General features: G+C 42.6%; 1 protein-coding gene across 1 annotated transcript; it reads left to right on the top strand.

Moving 5' to 3' along the window:
- The first annotated feature begins 348 nt into the window (after positions 1 to 348).
- tagapb (T cell activation RhoGTPase activating protein b) lies at positions 349 to 16,791 on the top strand. Its single transcript, XM_035144709.2, has 14 exons — positions 349 to 606; positions 2,779 to 2,864; positions 6,964 to 7,134; positions 9,184 to 9,348; positions 11,310 to 11,351; positions 11,801 to 11,885; positions 12,001 to 12,045; positions 12,439 to 12,499; positions 12,766 to 12,920; positions 13,270 to 13,431; positions 13,731 to 13,840; positions 14,180 to 14,366; positions 14,671 to 14,752; positions 15,059 to 16,791. Exons 1-14 carry the CDS (start codon positions 517 to 519, stop codon positions 16,225 to 16,227), a joined length of 2,610 nt encoding a protein of 869 aa, XP_035000600.1. The 5' UTR covers positions 349 to 516; the 3' UTR covers positions 16,228 to 16,791.
- The last annotated feature ends 1,298 nt before the right edge of the window (positions 16,792 to 18,089 follow it).

The raw sequence follows: 18,089 nt of genomic DNA, 5'->3' as shown, positions 1-18,089 counted from the left end.
TGTGTACACCTATTCATGTGAGTATGGGGGGGCGATCTGTGAGACCCTCTTTTTCCGTACACACTGGCTGTCACAGCATCTCACCCTCGTTAGCCCAGAAATGGGGACGAGGCGGCCGAGGCCTGATGGGACGCACGGCGATCTCATTATGAGAGGAAGCAGCCCAACTGGAGCGTAACAGGACAGGCCGGGCGTGAGGGCTGGATGAAGGGGGTTTCGGGAGGAGGGGACCTGGCTCGGATCAGACTGGCACTGTGGGTCCAGGTCAGGCACAAAAACCCATCTCCTCTTTTGTGTGCCAGCCGGGCCTCCATTGTTCTAAGCCTCATTAGCGCCAGTTAGAAGAAGCTGTAGTGCAGGACGGGAGGCGTCATTCTGCGCCCGCTGCCTTGCTCAAGTCACAGCAGAGCCCTCGAACTGGGACGCAAACTGCTTCTCCTCGACTTCGCAGAGGGAAAAGCTGCCGACTGACTTCTCAAAGTACAGTGTGGAACGGTGGGGGGGGCTAAGGGCCTCATGGGAGACATCAACATGGACACTCCCGATTATGGGATCGCGGCGATGAGGAGGGGAAGCTACGATGATGCTTCGGCTTCTCTGCGTCCTGTGAGTATCGATCCGCTGTCCGACGGCAAAAGGTGAAAGAGATCCTGTCTCTGACGGCTGCTCAGTAGAGATGACTCAGTGTGAGACACTGCTTTTAATCGTTTTAATGTGCATCTGGTTCTTTGCTCTGTGTGCTGTGTGTGAAAGATGTTTTAAAGGTCCAGTGTGTAAGATTCAGGTGAAAGGGATCTATTGGCAGAAATTTTATATAAAATAATCCTGATGTTTTCACTCGTATGTTTCATCTAAATTGTAGGAATTGTTGTTTTACCCCTAGAATGAGCCCTTTATATTTAAATACTTTATATTCTTATCAGGAGTGAGTCCTCTTTACGGAGGCCACCATGTTTTTTTTACAGTAGCCCAAACTGGACAAACTAAACCTTTTGAGTTTTTATGACAACAGAAGGCTGCCACAGGTTCTCTTACATGTTTGGAGGGTGAGGGTGAGGAGAGGGGTATTCAGCTGCAACATGACACTTCACCACTAGATGTCACTAAACTCTACACACTCAACCTTTAAAAAAAAGATGTACCACAAATATTGCCATTTACACACAGATGTGCATAGTATGACTAATATTAAACACCCTTGGATGTCAACAGGAGAAACACCTGTTCAGAGTCTCCTTCTGTGGGCTGTTCTTATGGGCATCTCAGTTTGCAACCTGTTTGTGTACAACTTAAAAGTTATACCGTAAATGGGTGTGTCATAGACTGTATATAAAGAGGGCGGAGTACACCCTGGACAGGTCACCAGCCAATCACAAGGCCGACATACAGAGACAATGAACTTAAGCTGTGTGTCTTTGGACTGTGGGAGGAAGCCGGAGAAAACACATGCACACACAGTGAGAACGTGCAAACCCGCAAGGTTCAGGTTTAAACCCAGAACCTTCTTGCTGTGAGAAAACAGTAGTAACCACTTTATCACCATACACCCTGAATATGGAATATCCAAACAAAACACGTTTTCAAATTTAGGGCATTGTCATAGTGTCATTTTCAGAATGAGAGTGGAGTAAGTAAAAGTACTTCACGTTCTATTTCCAGGCAGGTTGGACAGTGTCCTTGCCAGAAAACACAAAATATAGTGTATCCCTTCCTTTTTCCTCCCTCAAAAGTAATGACAGAAGTAGCATAAAGTTTTTATACTGTTATTAAACCTCCTTAGGTCTTTTATCAGGATTACTTCTCAAATTTTGACCAAAGCCTCACTTATATTTACAGTTTATCAAATAGCTTGAGCCAAAAATCTCACAAAAACAGTCACACTGAAGCTTTTTTTCCTCACGTACTTTAACATTGTTGATGCAACACGTGCTCAGCTGTCGATCACACCTGCACCGGGGAGAAGATACATACATGAAGCATAAAGAGCCGGCAGCTGGGTTCTGTCATCACCACAGAACGAAGCATAAAGAGACAACAGCTGGGTTCTGTCGTCACCACAGAGTGAACACAACAACAACATTGTCTGTACAATCTGTTCAGTAAAATGAAGCAAACTGAGGCCTGAACTAAAGACCTCATTGTCTTTACTTGTCCACCTCTGACGACCTCTTTACACTCTGTGCCTCTTTGGTTCTTTCAAAGGGAAACCTATTCAAAGCACAAAGGACCTTATATCAATTCATTTTATTCAAGATTCTAATTAAAACAGACATGAATTATTTAGATCTTCCCCAAATAAACATGCAGGTTATTTTTAACCCAGCTCCATGAATTGTTCCGTGGGATAATGGTGAAAATCTCACAAAATCCCTGAGATTTCCTGGAAATTTTTATTTCCCATCCTTTAATCATGTTTTGAGTATAATCCTGTTGACAAACGAACAAACAAACCAACCAGGATGAAAACATAACCTCCTTGTAAATATCATCAGGAAGTCTTTCATAATACTAATTTACTTCTTTCCTTTATGGCTCCTTCACTATGGAGATGTTGAACCTTCTGACATTTGCAGTCATCTGTGGGGCAAATGTTTAATTTCACAAACTGCAGAGGCAACTGAATGAAAGAAAGTGTCATTGTGAACGGTGTCCAACATCCAACAGCTTCTAAGTCACAGCTGCAGTGTAAAGAACTGTCAGTTCAGCAAGTGGCAAGAATCAAGCGCATGAAAAGTAAATATTAAATATTACTTCTCTCTGACTTCTGTTACCTCACAGGACTTCAAACACTTGGCCCAGAGGCGACGCTCTGCCCCGTCCCTGGCGTTCGGGAAGGCGCTGGGGATGCCGTGGTCTCCCATCAGGTGTGTACATGATTATTTGAAATCGTTTCCATGCCACTGAACATTTTGTGCATTGTGCCTTCATACGCTCCCAGTAGAGAGCCGCAAGCGCAGTTACACTGTTTTCCAATTTTCCGCTCTTGAGAACCGGGTGGTTTAAAGGGAATCGATGGGGGGGGGGGAGGACAGATGATGTTTTCAGATGAAGTGCCTCATCTTTTTCTCAAGTGGTCTATAGATCTGGGATGTAGCTGGTGCCTGCTTCTGATTTTTGACTGGGATTAACTGGATTACTTGATGATTTCGTGGGAATCCGTGCAGTAATCTTGTTCAGAAACAAAACCAACCAAGATACAAATGTACATAACCTCCTTGGTGGAAGTAAAGTCACACAGCTACAGGTTGTTTTTTATCTTTTGTGTTCAGTAGGTCGAAGGTTGTCACACAGAAAAGCAGGAAAACCCAAAGTAAAACAAAAAAAAACACGTAATAACTTAATAGCTTCTTAAAAATCCCGCATCATGGCTGGGTGTTGAAAAATGTTGAAAGTTGCATCACTTACAGGACTAAATCCTTATGGCCCCCAGCCAGTTTCACTTTCCTTACTACAGCCTCCACATGGTAAAACGATCTCAAATCGTCACAGAGGAGCATTTGAAATATCCTGTAACGAAAAGAAAACCTGCTTATTCACCTCCCATGACCCCAACCCTGAGTTTGAACGTTGTCAGGACACCTGCAGGCGACACCGTCCACTCTGCACCGACCACAGACCCAGATGTCCCTGTGGGGGATTCCCACAGGGGAGGTTTCACCTGCAATTTGAACTAGTGATGACATATGGCCTAGAATGATATCAAAATAAAAATCTCCCTATCAATATTGATAATTATCATTATAAATTTCACATAATACAAACAAATTTTAGGGCTTGTTTTTGCTCCGAAGTGAAGGCTGTGGTTTGACATTTTACTAATTATTTTAATATCTTTTGTTGCTGGGAATACGGAACGAATGAACAAAATCCATTACACCATTGCAAGATCCTTTTTTGTTGTAGTTATCCTCCAATCAAAACCTCATTTGGGATTCTGCCCTGTCAGAGTGACCCTGACCAGAGCGCCCGTCTCTGGTTTGAAAATAACTCGTTTTGCAGGACTGAGTTATGTTCAACCCCCTCAGGAAAAAACTTTTAACGTCATAACCCACCTACGGCTTGTTTCTTTGAGTGTAGGCTCTTCTTCACCTCCTCTCATATTAACTCTTTAACCTTTCGGAGTTGTTATGGTGGCAGTTGCACAAAGACCACCAGAGCAGCCGGTGGGCGAGGACATCAAAGTAAAAAAGAAAAAGAAAAATGCCAGACCAAAAAAAAAAAACCACTTTCATACTCCCCACCCCTTCAGCGCTCACACACACACACACACACACACACATACATACACACATACATACACACACTGGGCTTTTCCTTGAGCGGGGGTGTTTGGGGGGTGTTGGTTTCACTGTGGTGGGACTGACGTAGACACTAGCTCACTCTTTGCGGCACTGCGGACAGAGCGAGGCTGTCTGATAGGATAATACTCCTTTCATCTTCTTTTAAGCAAGAAAGTGAACAAGTATATTTTCAAAAGCTTTTCATAAAATGGGTAATAACTTTTAAGATGTAAGATTAGCAGCCGTGGTTTCAGGTCATTTCATCCTGATGAACGGCCGCTGCAGTTATCTCACTCTTATATTTGCTTGTATCTTTCGCGGGAACTTCAGTAGGTCAGAAGTGTAACGGGGGAAAATCCCTCGGCTGCCAACATTTGAATTTCTGCACCATTCGAAGACAGTGGGAAGAGAGCGATGACCAAAACTGGTTTCATAATCTTTCAGAACAAACAAGTGGTACTTGTCGTGTAAACCTTGCTTGTTGAGCACTTCAGATACACGACAGACCAACAACTATATGTCAGGATTTGTGTATTTCTCTTTAAAGAAATAATGTTTTCATCTGCGTTTGTTTGTTGGTTTGTTAGTTAGCAGGATTACACAGAAACTACTGGACCGTTTATTATTAATCCTGGTGGAACGACGTGATATAGTCAAGAAACAACTCATTACATTTTGAAATGTGGATTTGGATCAGGGGTCGGATCCACCATTTTCTTACACCTTCTTTAAAATTGCGATATGAGGTGTTTTTTTTTAACCTTTGATTTGACGCAGATCTAAATTTAAATGTGGTTTCCTGGTGCCTTCGCTTAAGGTTAAAATTAAATATCATGTTGATTGTTAAGTGGATATAATGAACACTGTTTTTTTAATTGAGGAAAAAATCAGTTTTGCTGTCGACTGCACTCAAAGATGTCTCGGGAATAAAAAAGGAATACAAAATGTAAAGACAAACAAATCTGCATCAAACAAGGCCGACTTTCCTCTGTAGACAACCAAGCTTCAGCCAGTAAAGTCCGTTAACACCAGTGTAATGAAATCAGATCCGGTTATTGACCTTTCACTGATCTCGTAGGGTAGGTGGTGCCTTCACGCACATGCCTGACATTTTTCTTCAAATTAAAACATGACTCCTTTGCTCTCTGCGTGTGAAGGATCATAAGGTTTATGTATTGATTGGAGCCGGTGAATGTGTTGGCATCGTAAAACAAGTGGGTGTTTTGTTCAGGTCACTCAAACAGGAATCCAATCAGTCGCACCCTTATCCCGGTGATGATGTCGGGCGGTTTCCAGCATCGCACCTTGTCACTCAGACCAGTTTTTCATCAACCTTAGTTTGAGCTCCAGTAAAGATTTGGTGAAGCAGAATGTTTTTCACTCTTCCTCTGACCCCTCAGATATATTTTGGGGCAATTTCGACCGCTAAGGTCGTCAGGTCGTTGAAAATGAAATGATCAAAAAGAAAAGGAAAAACAACTTTGCACTGGTATGTGAATGTGAATCATTTAACAGATGTTTAGAAAAAAGACATCCTGAGTTGAAGAACTGAAACGGCTCAGTGAGCTCTAATGGGAGTTTTCTGCATTCAGGATATCGTTGCTTTGCATTCAAATGACTTATCATCCCTCAAGCCTTTTGAAACATGTAAATCAAGAACACTTGGAATATTGGTTTGGTGTTAAATACGTAACACACTCTTATGACTGGGATGACCACTATCACCCATTACCACTACTTTCATGAATACCAATTCAGGCATTAAACATCTACTTTCATAATGTTCTTATGCAGTGTATGACATATGTATTCGGAAACTCAAAGAAAATAAAATGGCAGGAATTATTTCTATGTGGAAGGCAGCTGGTGTGAAATATATATAATAGCTGTGAAATTATCATGGACCCGTTCTCGCACATCATTCGCTGACTGTGATAATTTCCACGAATCTCTCCCTGTGCTTCAAAGTGTCAAATATGACGATAAGCATGAATAGCTGAAAGAAATAATTTGATATTTAGTCAATTATGTCGCTGTGCTTATGTAAAAAAACCCACTATGATGGTCATTGTAATAACAGGTTTGCTTAAATATTACACAACCACTAAATTATAGTTAAAATCTGCAGAGTAACGATCAGGGGGGCGGCGCCACGGTTCTGAGGTCTCGCTGATGCATGTGCTTAACCAATCACGAGTCAGTCTCAGCTGTCAATCATCATGTTTCACCCCATTTCTCACCTGATCTCACTCAGAACAAGTGTAAAACCAAATCAGATTAAAGAATTTGCATCTGCAACACAATCCCCATCAAACTACAATTTGCTTCACTCGTTTGTTTGACAGCTGCCTTGTCAGTTTGAGGCTTTAACAAAATTCACTCTTTTACATCTTAAAATAGTTTTATCAAAGCTGCCTCCAATACCAAAGTGTCAAAATGACAAGTTCCAGCAACAAGAGCTTGTGTTTTGTAAACTTTAAACTTTGTTGAAAGTGGTGGAAACACAAATTCCAGAGAAGCCTGGAGCAGGTTGGCTAAAAAAAAAAGATAGAAAATGTTCTAAACCCACAAAACCCCCCCCCAAATTGAATCATTCAATTTATGAGAGCGATAGTGTAACCACCAAGATTAGACTGGTCTAGGATGTCCCTGTCACCCACGCTTCTGTTGTGTGTCCCCTCAGGGAGGAGGCGTCCTGCTGGGTGTCTGTGGAGCAGAGTCCGTTCGTCCTCGGCCTCAGCAGCGAGAACGGAGAGCTGCTGCTGGACGAGTGCGTCCAGGTCACCGAGGGCTCGAAGACCAGGGAAAGACACATGTTCCTCTTCAGCGATGTCATTGTGTTCGCCAAACTCAAGTCAGTACTAAATGTATACTCCAGTTCAATAGAGAGGGAATAACAGTCATTGGGAAACCACTGAATTGAAACAAATGTAGTAAACACAGTTACAATAAATAAAAACAGTTTCTGAAATATGACACACATTTGTACAGTTGCAATGGGAGAAGTGAAAGGGGAAGTAAAAACAAGATGTGTATTTTTTTGACAGTAGACTCGGACTGTTGGGGAATCTCCAAACAGACGGTTTATTCAGTTTAGTCACTCTGTCTTTAGAAAGAAGAAGACAGTTTGGTGATTCCCTCTGGGTGGGGTCACATGTGGAAAGAAACGTCTTGTTGTTTTTCAAGCAAGACAAATGTCAGAGAGATGATTTTCATGCTTTCACACAGGAGTGTTAACTACCTTGATGCTAAAATCGTCTGAAAACTTCATCTGAAATCAGGCGAATCATGACACACGGGACATATATGAGCTGTTTTGGAAATAATAATAATAATAATAATTTTATTTGATTAGCACTTATCTAAACAAGGTTACAAAGTGCTTCACAAAAATCCAATCCACAAAATGAATGAAATAAAATAAAAGGTATTCAATTCAAATAAATTGTAAACGTCAAATCATGAAATAATAAGGTCAAGACCAGTTCCAGACAAATCCCCATTTGGCAAGTCGTCATTAAAACGTGTCACAACGACTCGACCTACTTTTTAGATTTTGTTGACTTTTGTTCTTAAATATCAAACCCAGAGAAATCCCAAAATGTTAAAGTTAACATTAAAAAAAGTGAAGTTTCCTTTCGTCGTTTACTCCCATGATCCCACGCTGCTTCATGACGTCATCGAACCAGGTCTTCTGATATTGTTTTGGTTGAGAGACCCCGAGCTGCCAAAGTTACATATTAGATGTTTAAGTATTTCAGAATTAAATATTCGGCTTCAATTACTTTCTTTAAAAAAAATGTGGGTACAGAGAAATTCTTAATTTATTTTTGTAGTACAGAACCAGCATTTATCAAATTTTCCAGATTTCTCCCCAGCTCGATTTAACTAATTGATTTAATATAAACATGATTCACGTGGCTGCTCAGCTTCCATCTTTGAGTTGTTTATCGAAGCCGGTGGAAGTTTTCAGGCTCTTGAGTGGGAGGATGTTCACGCTCATCTCTGTACCACAACCTGCCCACTGTTCCAGTAGACAGCACAAGCAGCACTACGATACCACACAGCAAACACACTTTATTGTTTGTGACCCATCATTACTTCTGGAAATGAGTGCTACTGATCAGCCTTCAGCTTGTTGTGAAGAAGCATTTAAAAAGGAGCCATGTGCTTCAAACATCAAGTGCAGTTGACTGATAAAAACTTTTGGGGAAAAAGCAAGTGTAAAACAGCGAACGCTCCAAAATTTACTTGTAGCACAAATAAAACTCGAGAAAATAAAGTCATCTATAAAATCAATACCTCAAAAATAAATCTGACTTCACACTGAGCGAGGCTGATCCTTCCATGACTCTGGTCTGGATCCACACAGATCCTCTAATCCTACTCTCGGTGTTTAAACCTAATCTTGTGGCTTTGTCTCGTACGTCAAATGTTTATTCATCTTTATTTCACCTTAAGCTGGCGATTATGTCAAATGTGAGCATTGATGAATAAATAGAAATTGACTGTGGGGTAACTGGAGGGACGAGGGTGTTGGTTGTAACCGTGTGTGTGTGGTGAAAACCGTCTGTGAACACAAACAGTGCACGCTGGGTTCCGGTTGGGGCCAGATCACATCTCCCCTCTTCTCTCTCTCTTTCTATACCATAACACCTCTTGAATCCCTGAGTGCACTTCACTCTTCCTCATGCTATACGACTCATTTCCTCTTCTAATCTATCAACGCTCCAGGATACAGTGCCCACAGGCCAATTGTTGCAAACACATCACGGTCAGCAGGGTCCCTTTTCATCCACACAGTAATTATCGAACAGTTTTTTATTCTTGGAACAAGTCGGTGACAAGTGGAAGCAGAAATTACCACAATAATGGACCTTTTCCTTTGCTTTCTTTTTACCAGGTCGAGTGCCAGCTACCGTCTGAAGCACAGAGTGAGCCTCACGGACATCTGGCTGTACGGTTTTGAAGACGAGGCAGAGGATGAAGAGGGAACGACGGGGGATATTGACCTGAGGCTGACCCTTGCCTTGGCTTGGGCTCTCACTTTCTCTTTGGTGTGTTTTCGGTGAGCAGACCGGCAGCGACTGACTCAAGCAGCAACACATAAAGTATTCAAAAGATGAAGAGCGGTTGTCCATATGCGCCTGTGAACATCTTTAGTTTCCTCTCATGCCCCTCGTCTGCTTCTAATGGGAATATTTCACCCAAACATCTGAATTAAACATGAGAGATCACATTAAACAAGTAGTTCGATCATTTATTATTAGTAGAACTGGGGGATTAAAAACAACTAAATATCATATTCTTATTTGTTCATGTCAAACACTGAGTATAAAATATAAATAAAACGACGTGACAGCTCCCCAAAAGTGAAGTCAGACCATCTTGATCGCCACCTGGTGGCTGGCTGCAGCATAGGTCATAAACCCTGCCTCCTCCATGTTAGCGGATTGGACACGGACCAAAAAGAACACATTAAATGATTGTTTGTCAAAGATGGTGTCCGTCACTTTTAGTAGATGGTAGGCTCATTCAAATTTTACAGTAAGTTTGGTTTTAATACTGAATTAAAAGATGGCGGCTCCCGTATCCTGGATATTTTAGCTTCACTTTTGGTAGAAGTGGAAAAGTGTCGTCCATCTTAAATTCACAGTCTCTAGCTCATGTGCAAGACAATTAAGTGTGACCTGCACCGACTGCAAGGCTGTCCTCATTATGCGTTTATATATATTTGTATATAAGAAACAGATTTTCCCAACACGCTTTATCAAGAGAGAGTGCAGACATGCATTTTAATAATCAGTTACAGCACAGATAACGCAGTCTGCACACTAATTCATCCATTCATTCATAGACAGTTGGCCGGCATCTGTACTCCCTGTTTATTCATGTTTAATAGAACTGTGGTGGCTTTCGTGGGTTTGCACCAGAAATAACCTGAACTCAATTTCCGTCAGTCCAGCGGCTTCCCGATGTTTCTAGTCTTCACGCTAAGCCAAGTGCTGGCTGTATAATAAGGACAGAACTCAGTCTCAACAAGCTAATGAGCACATTTCTGAAACACCATTTCCTTCAAAGGTTTCCCTGTTGTTCGAATATGAATAGAAGAGCGAGCACAGCGGCTTCCTGCCTTGTGTTATTAACGTCGTGAATGGAACCTGAGGCTGCGTATGGAGTATTCACACATGTAGTTCTTGGTCATGAGATCTGTTGGGGAAGTGGTTAAAGAGAAAGTCCTCTCTGCAGAATCACAAGACCAGAGGTTGCAAAATAGGAAGTGCGACGCTGGCCGGAGAACCAGACTCATGTGATGGGGTGAACTCAGCTGACTCTATCTGGAAACGCTGGCCTTTACGATAAAAGACAGTTGCACACTCATCTAGACGGTGCAATCGACTTTAAAAGGACTACAGTGAATTTCAGTAAATGGTTTGAGATAAGAGGCTCTAAATGACACAGTTTGGAAATCTGACTGTGTTTTTTTGTGTTATTCATTGTCAACCCACGTTTCTTGCAAAGTAAGACTCAAACGACGAGACTTTGTTCCAAGAAGGGGATGAATCCCCCCCCTCGGTGACTTTTGATTTGTCTGTCTGAAAATTGAAAATCTGGTAATGATTCAGCGTGAGAACGTTTCATTCCTGCTCTGTCTCATGGAGCCGACAGGAAACCATGTGCTCACTTGTTGACACTTGAGCCGTCTGCCTACTTAATATGCATACTGTAAGGCCATATGGTGCTGCAAAGGTTAAGCCCTTCAGGTGAACACACGTAGGCACACGTATCGGTGTCGCTGTCCTGTTTCCACTGATCGAACAGCAAACCTCGTCTAGGAGGAAGTGGAAGGTGTCTGGTCGGGGGCCGCCGTGACGCTGCTTCCTGTTCCCATGACTGAGTTAGAGTTTCCACCAGAGTTGTTAAAAGCCGCCCAGGGTGCACGGCCGTCTCATTCCTCCCACTGTCGTCTGGGCCTGTGCTTCTCTCTGTGGATGAGTAACTCATACCATGCTGTTATTTTGCCCACAGCTCACCTGAGGTGAAAGAACGCTGGTTAGATACTCTACACAGGTAGGAAACCAATTTATATAATAATAATAATTATAATAGATATGCATTTTAATCTTATAATTATAATTTTTACTGTAACTCAAGCGAGATTGTTAAGTGTTTTTGATCAATGCTGCCTTTTGTAAAAATTGTACATCACAACAAACTCTGAAATCCGTTAAATTTAAATTATTTTCGTCCAATTGTGTTTGTATGTACATTATAGGTCACATGTTGTCGATGACATAAAAAAATTAGCGTCCACTCACAATGAAGAAATCTGTTAATTTAGTCTCTTTTGCTCTAAAACAGTATGTTACAACATTATATTGATCCCCTGTTTGGTTAATACACAATAATTTGGAATAACAGATATTCTTTGTGGTTATATAAAATGAAAATAAAGACATATAAAGTTTGATGAGTATAAGTAAAAGTAAATTCATACTATGTAATTTTTCTCACGACAGAAAAATTAAAGACACAAAGGCGAGGGCTGGTTGTGCCTTTTCACCTCCTGACGTCCTCATGAAGGTGTTGAGTGGCAGCATCACAGTGAGTCTCACGCTGCTCGCTGCACCATGTCCATCAGAAAACAACACATCGGATTTTAAAAAAGAAATATCCAATCAACACCTAACTGTTCTTTTTGTTTTTCACCAACTTTCAGACTAAAACTCTAACAGGAGGGGGCATGGAACACCTTCCACTTGACGTAAGTATAAACCCTGATTTCCCGTGGCCTCTTGAGGTTAAACATGTTCCAGCAAAGCGACTGCTGCGAGTGACGCCTGCACTATCACACAGAGGAAATAGCCGCAAATTGTACAAGATTATGTAGCATAATTGCACATGAAGAAAAGATTTTTCATTTGAACACAATAACTTAAGAAGCATGTAATTGACTGCTATTAGGGTATTTTGTCGTGTGATTATACAATGGCAACTCAGTCACGTGTTGGAAGGCATGAAGAGCGAGGCTGTGTGATGCATGGCGACTGAGGGAAAAAATAGACAACACACAACCCTCTTCCCTCTTTCCTCTCCTTTGCATGCTCATGTCCTCTTGCAGAGTCATAACCACCTTTCTTGTTGGTTTTGTTGCCAGGGCGATGCAAAGATAGCCATTCTGCCGAATAACCAGGAGGACAAGCTGACGCATCCCACTGGTGAGTTTGAATGTTGAACGTTTGACGGAGGGAGGGAGGGGCTCAATAACTGGGCCATGTGTCAAAGCGAGAGTAGAAAGAACAACCACAGAAACAGAAAAAGGAAATTCAACTGATAAGGGGGAGCAAGTGAAGAAATTGAGTTTCAGACTCTTGCACAACCTTGTTTTTCTTCTGCCGTGTTTCACAAAAATTCAAAAAATCCTTCGGTTCATAATCAACTGTTGAAATAAACTGACGGATGATGCAATTTTTGCTTCCACCAGAAAAAAAGTGGAACCAAGTGGTGAAGAGGCTGAGAAAGGGCTCGAGTTTCATCAGCAAGGCAAACCGAACAGAGACGTGCACAAAGACTCAGCTGTTCGGGCTGCCCCTCTGCAAGATCTGCCCCGATGACCGCTCCCTCCCCAAACCAGTCACAGTAAGTCACCTTTTCAACCTGAAACATCACAGTTCATGTCAAGTTGTGTCCTTCTACCTCACAATCCACAGCAAATTATATAGTTTTACTAAATTATAAATGCATATAACTAATTTGTTAGACACATTGCAAATCGTCTTTGAGCATGAATCAAAAAAACAGGCACCTACTCAACCAACGTATGATATCAGTTCTAAGAATCTGTGAATGGCAACAGGAAACACACACACACACACACACTCAGCCTGTTTTAGTTTTTTTTATATGACTAACTCTCCTCCTCTCTTCTTCCTCTCCTCTTCCTCTTCCTCTTCCTCTTCCTCTCCTCGTCTTCCTCTCCTCTCACCAGGAGATTCTGGTGTTGCTGAGAAAGAGGGGCCCGTCCACGGAGGGAGTGTTTCGGAAACCATGCAACAACAAGAACATGAAGGAGGTCAGAGAGCAGCTGAACAGCGGCCTGGAGGTCGACCTGGAGGGGCAGCCGGTGGTTCTGCTCGTCGGGCTCCTCAAAGTACGTTTCACACACCTCTTCTGTCACTGCATCTTACAACCCCCCACTTAATACTAGCACCTCTTTTATAACTACATTGTTATTATAACTCCACATCCAGAATAATATCTCATGCATGGATTATAATTATTGATGCATTATTCATTTTTATAATGTTCAGTGCACTTTAACACGTTACATCAAATGAATAGCACTCTGGAGTTCTCTGGAGTGTTCTGCCCTTTTAATACCACACGTGTCACATCTAATCATTTATGTTATTAAGTGGCTCATCACCGTCTTCCTCGTGTTTATCACAGAGTTTCCTGAAGGAACTTCCTGGCAGCCTGCTGGTGTCTGAACTTTATGACAACTGGATGACGGCTCTGGACAACGAAGACACTCAGCAGAGAGCTGTGGAAATCAGAAAGTAAGTAATCGATACCTGCTAATGAGTCGGCAGCAATTTCCTGCAACCCGCCATCCTTGTATTTATATGAGCTTTATGTATCTGAAGGGGAAATCTGTTGGTATTTTCATCAATGTTCTGTGGTGGGTATGAAATAGATGTTTTTTTTGAATGGAGTTTTGCAGATAATCCCCAGTGTCATCTGACAGCAGGCTTAGAACAGACCACTTCTCTTTTTCGGTTTTTAAAAAAGGAAGAAACTTAAATAAATAAATAAAAAAAAGACCGCCAAACTAATCTTCCTGTTCTCTTTTTTTCCACCTTCCCTTCCCCCTTTTTTTTTTTCTACCTGCCAACCAGGGTTGTAGACGAGCTGCCGGTGCTCAACAAACTCCTCCTTCAGCATCTTGTGTGCGTCCTCCATCACATCCTGGAGAGCGCTGACATCAACAAAATGGGCGCCCACAACCTGGCGGTGTGCATCGCCCCCACGCTGCTGCAGCTGGACGGAGCCACGCTGGATGAGGGGAAGGAAAAGATGAACAAGGTAGAAAGTTGCGCTGTGAAAATGTTTTCACACTTTCTGGGGCTTTGAAGCTCTGTGGTTCACAGAGCAGAAAAACCTCAACGGGTTTCAGAAGTAAGGTCAAAATAGCTCCGCTCCTGTTGGCTGTTTGTTTAGCCACGTGATGATAGGACAGAGTGAAGCGCTGCATCCTGACTGTATCTCTTCTTCATATCAGCTTTCATTTTAAGAATTCGTTAATCTAATTTTCAGTTTTGGTTTTGACAATGGATATTGTTGTGAATATGACAATAACAAAAACATATTTTTTTCTGATTTGCTGCAGGTCACAGAACTCACCGAGCTTCTGATCGAGCACTGTGACATACTTGGAGAGAACATCCCCAGCCTGCTGGACACCGATGAAGGTATTTACACATGAAAACTAGACCCTCCTCTTAATTTCTGTTATTAATATGTTTATTGAACAAACATGCAATCATGTTGCTCCTGCTGCCAATAGAGAAAGTAAACAATATGGAGAGTCTGAAGAAAAAGTCTTAAATAGTTGTTAGGTCTTTCAATATGTTTAGGTAATGTCTGCTTCTGTGTCTCTGTGTGTTGTAGTTCTTTCTCAACGATACAGATATTGGCACACAAATAAAACTTGAGTAAATGAGAATAATCGTTGTATAATCTAGAGATCTAATCCTCTTTCTTTTCTCGCTCTGCAGACTCTCTGTCGTCCCAGCACCATGACTCAGCATATGACAGCACCGACTTAGATGGCGACGGGGAGGCAGGAGAGAGCAGCAGCTCCACTCATGGAGGGTGTGGTTCATATTCCTCTCTCAGTCCCTCCGCCCGCACCACTTCCTGGGCATCGGACGCCGCCTTCAACCCGAAGCAGCCGTTCCACCGTCGCTGCTCTGAGCCCATCATCCTCACCTCACCCGACCTCGAGAACCTGTTTGGCCACACCCGGAGCCACGAGGACTGCTCCATGGAGAGCAGGGACTTTGAGGAGCAGCCTCTGACAAAGCAGATCTCTGACGACTCCTTCTTGGTCAGAGTACGAGCAGGACGCAGGCCGGTCCTGCCTTTTCCAAGACTGAGCAGCAGCTCAAACTTGGACCCTCTGCCCTACATGGCAGGCAATCATGTCAAGGACTGCTCGTGCTCTTCCCTGGAGAGCGCCGCCTCAAACCAGTCAGACTCTGTTTTCTCCAGCTCCCCAGTGGGGTCACCATCCTGCCCCAGGAGAACAAACACCTCCAGCCCACCATTAGTGGCTGCAAAGGCTCAACAGGACATTGTCAGACCGATTTCGGCTGAGAAGAGGCATTCACAATCCATGAGGGTGGCCAGTAAAGTCCTAATGAGGACCAGGAGTCTAGCAGCGTTCAGCAGGAGCAGCCTGAAGAGAGACTCCCAGAAGGAAAACTCCTTCCCTTGTGAAACGCTCCAGGAGGACGCTCAGAGCGAAGCAGATCCTCCAGCTGAGCCTCTGCACAGGCAGCGCCCTCTGTCAGCCATCGAGGTGTTCAAGCAGGTGGACAGCAGGCTGCCCTGCAGGCCTCCACCATATGAGAGGGCAGTGCAGAATATGGGCCTCCCTCCGCAGTATGGAGCCATGACTGTACAGGATGCAATGGTGCTGGAGAGGAGGTCCCGCCCATCCTCTGTGAATTATGACTTCCCAGCCACCTGCCCCGTCACTCAGTTCACAGACTGCTTTTCCCAAGCAGCGCAGGACAATGGCGGCGTTGTCGAGCGGCGGCATCCTTACCGCCAGAGAGCCATGTCCGAGTCCGTGTCTAAAAGCCACCACGACGTTGTGTCGCGGAGATGTAGTCAGCCTGTGTTCGAGGAGTTTTCTTATGCCCAGGAGTCGTACGTTTGATTTACTCTGGAACTGATTCACATGTCCGATTTATCTTGCGTCTTTTTCATTTCTATTCCTTCTGGGCCACATCAGAAGGTTTCTGACCTCGAAAGGTTAATTTCATTGTGCTGTTTTGAACGCTTACTGTAGCCTTATTATAGCAGCTACTTCCTACTTCTTATCTTAATCTTATCGTTTTGTAAATAGAAATGTTCTATGTGTCACTGTTTCACTTTGAATGCAAGCTATGTGGTTGCACTGTCCAAGTAGTACTGTTTAGAGTACAGATATTAAATACATGGTGTTATGATAGATATTTAGTCTATCGCAAGGAAGCTATGGAGAAAATATGCTATTAGTTTTGTTGATGTACAGTTTAGCCTGTTGAGCACACTGCTCATGTTTTTTTGTAAACCCTCTTCACCTTCATCTCCTTCTTCAACTACATTAAAGCACTTTTCTGATAATTTAATGCTTTGTTTACTTGTTTGCTGAAAATGTAAATAGATACACAGATAGAGATTGGTAACCTTAGCCAAGGACTCGTGAATTGTTTTCGTTCAAAATAAATGATTGAAAGAACAAAGTGAGTTTTCTCTTCTGTCTCTAGAACCGTTTCGCAGGTTACTTTGACTCAACTTCTATTCATTGCATAACAGCGGCTAACAAGCCTCAATTGAGAGAACAGCGTGTTCTGGCTCATGCAGTTTGCTGAAACAGAAGGAAACCAGACACGGTCACATGGACGGATTTGGTTTTTCTCTGAATCGCTCTTCCTCTTATCTGTGACTGCACGATGAGCTGATGCCACCTCGTCTTCCTTCCTTTTCTGCAGGGTTTTATCACTTTGTTTCCTTCCTCAACAAGTTGTTTTAATCTAAAACCCTGACAATGTGATTGATTTAAGATTGAGACTGGTAACCTCTGCTAATTCTCATTTTGAATAATGAATTACACAAGAATAAAGCCAAAAAAGCAGCATCTGTTATCCAAACATCCATTACACTTGGTCTGCAGGGATTATTAAAAACAAATGTTCATTAAATCTGAGTCAAAGAGACGTTTGTTAAACTCTGCGCTCACTATCGTCATGTACAGGGGGAACAAAAAAAGAGGAAGATCTTGCAACACAACACAACCACAAGTTTAATTAACAAGGAAGAAACATGGAAACTTGAACATTCAGTACATCGGTGTGATAAGGACTACCTAAAATGACAAAAGACATATTTGACATGTGCTTTGAATCTTTAGCGTGGTTCATGGCCCATCTTTTAACATGGCGGAGGTGGGATTTATGCACATATATTCTGCAGCCAGCAGTCATGTGGCAGCTGAAACGTTCTGGCTTCCCTTTTTGGGAGCTGCCGTGTCGTCCATCTTCACATACACTTCATGTATATAACACCTTGAATGATACCACTGCAACCAGAACCTCAGAAAAGCTGAAGTGAGTGAGTGGTTGGATTGATAGAACGGATTGCAGAGGTTTCACTTCTACTTTTTGGTGCTGATATTTATCTGGACCTAGTGAATTTAATCGAGTGGATTTAAATGTGATTTCATGAGGGGACTGTTGAGCCTTGGCAGAGGAATGAGCTCTGTGGATAGTTACACTTCAATCAATCAAGGAAAAACCAATCACACTGAAACTGGTCGATGCCGTTTATTTTAAATAAACTCATTTAGATTGTGACTGAGCAGATTGATTGATTGACTTCCTCCGCGGGTGGCATCAGCTCAGTTGTCATGGAGATAGATGCTATCACATGATCTACACACATGTACACTCAGGCCTCAGCGAGTTCATCTGATTAAATATAGATTTTTCTGTATATGATGCGCTTCACGAAGGCAGCTTACTTATTTTATCCTGTTGC

The sequence above is a fragment of the Hippoglossus stenolepis genome, chromosome 20 (assembly GCF_022539355.2).
Source record: "Hippoglossus stenolepis isolate QCI-W04-F060 chromosome 20, HSTE1.2, whole genome shotgun sequence".
NCBI lineage: Eukaryota > Metazoa > Chordata > Actinopteri > Pleuronectiformes > Pleuronectidae > Hippoglossus > Hippoglossus stenolepis.
This window is presented reverse-complemented; position numbering and strand designations above follow the sequence as displayed.

Coding starts and splice junctions, on each gene's coding strand:
- tagapb (XM_035144709.2), top strand. CDS start 517: ATGGGAGACATCAACATGGACACTCCCGATTATGGGATCGCGGCGATG. Junction 11,352..11,800: donor TGGTTAGATACTCTACACAG/GTAGGAAACCAA, acceptor TTCTCACGACAG/AAAAATTAAAGACACAAAGG. Junction 13,432..13,730: donor TGCTCGTCGGGCTCCTCAAA/GTACGTTTCACA, acceptor TGTTTATCACAG/AGTTTCCTGAAGGAACTTCC.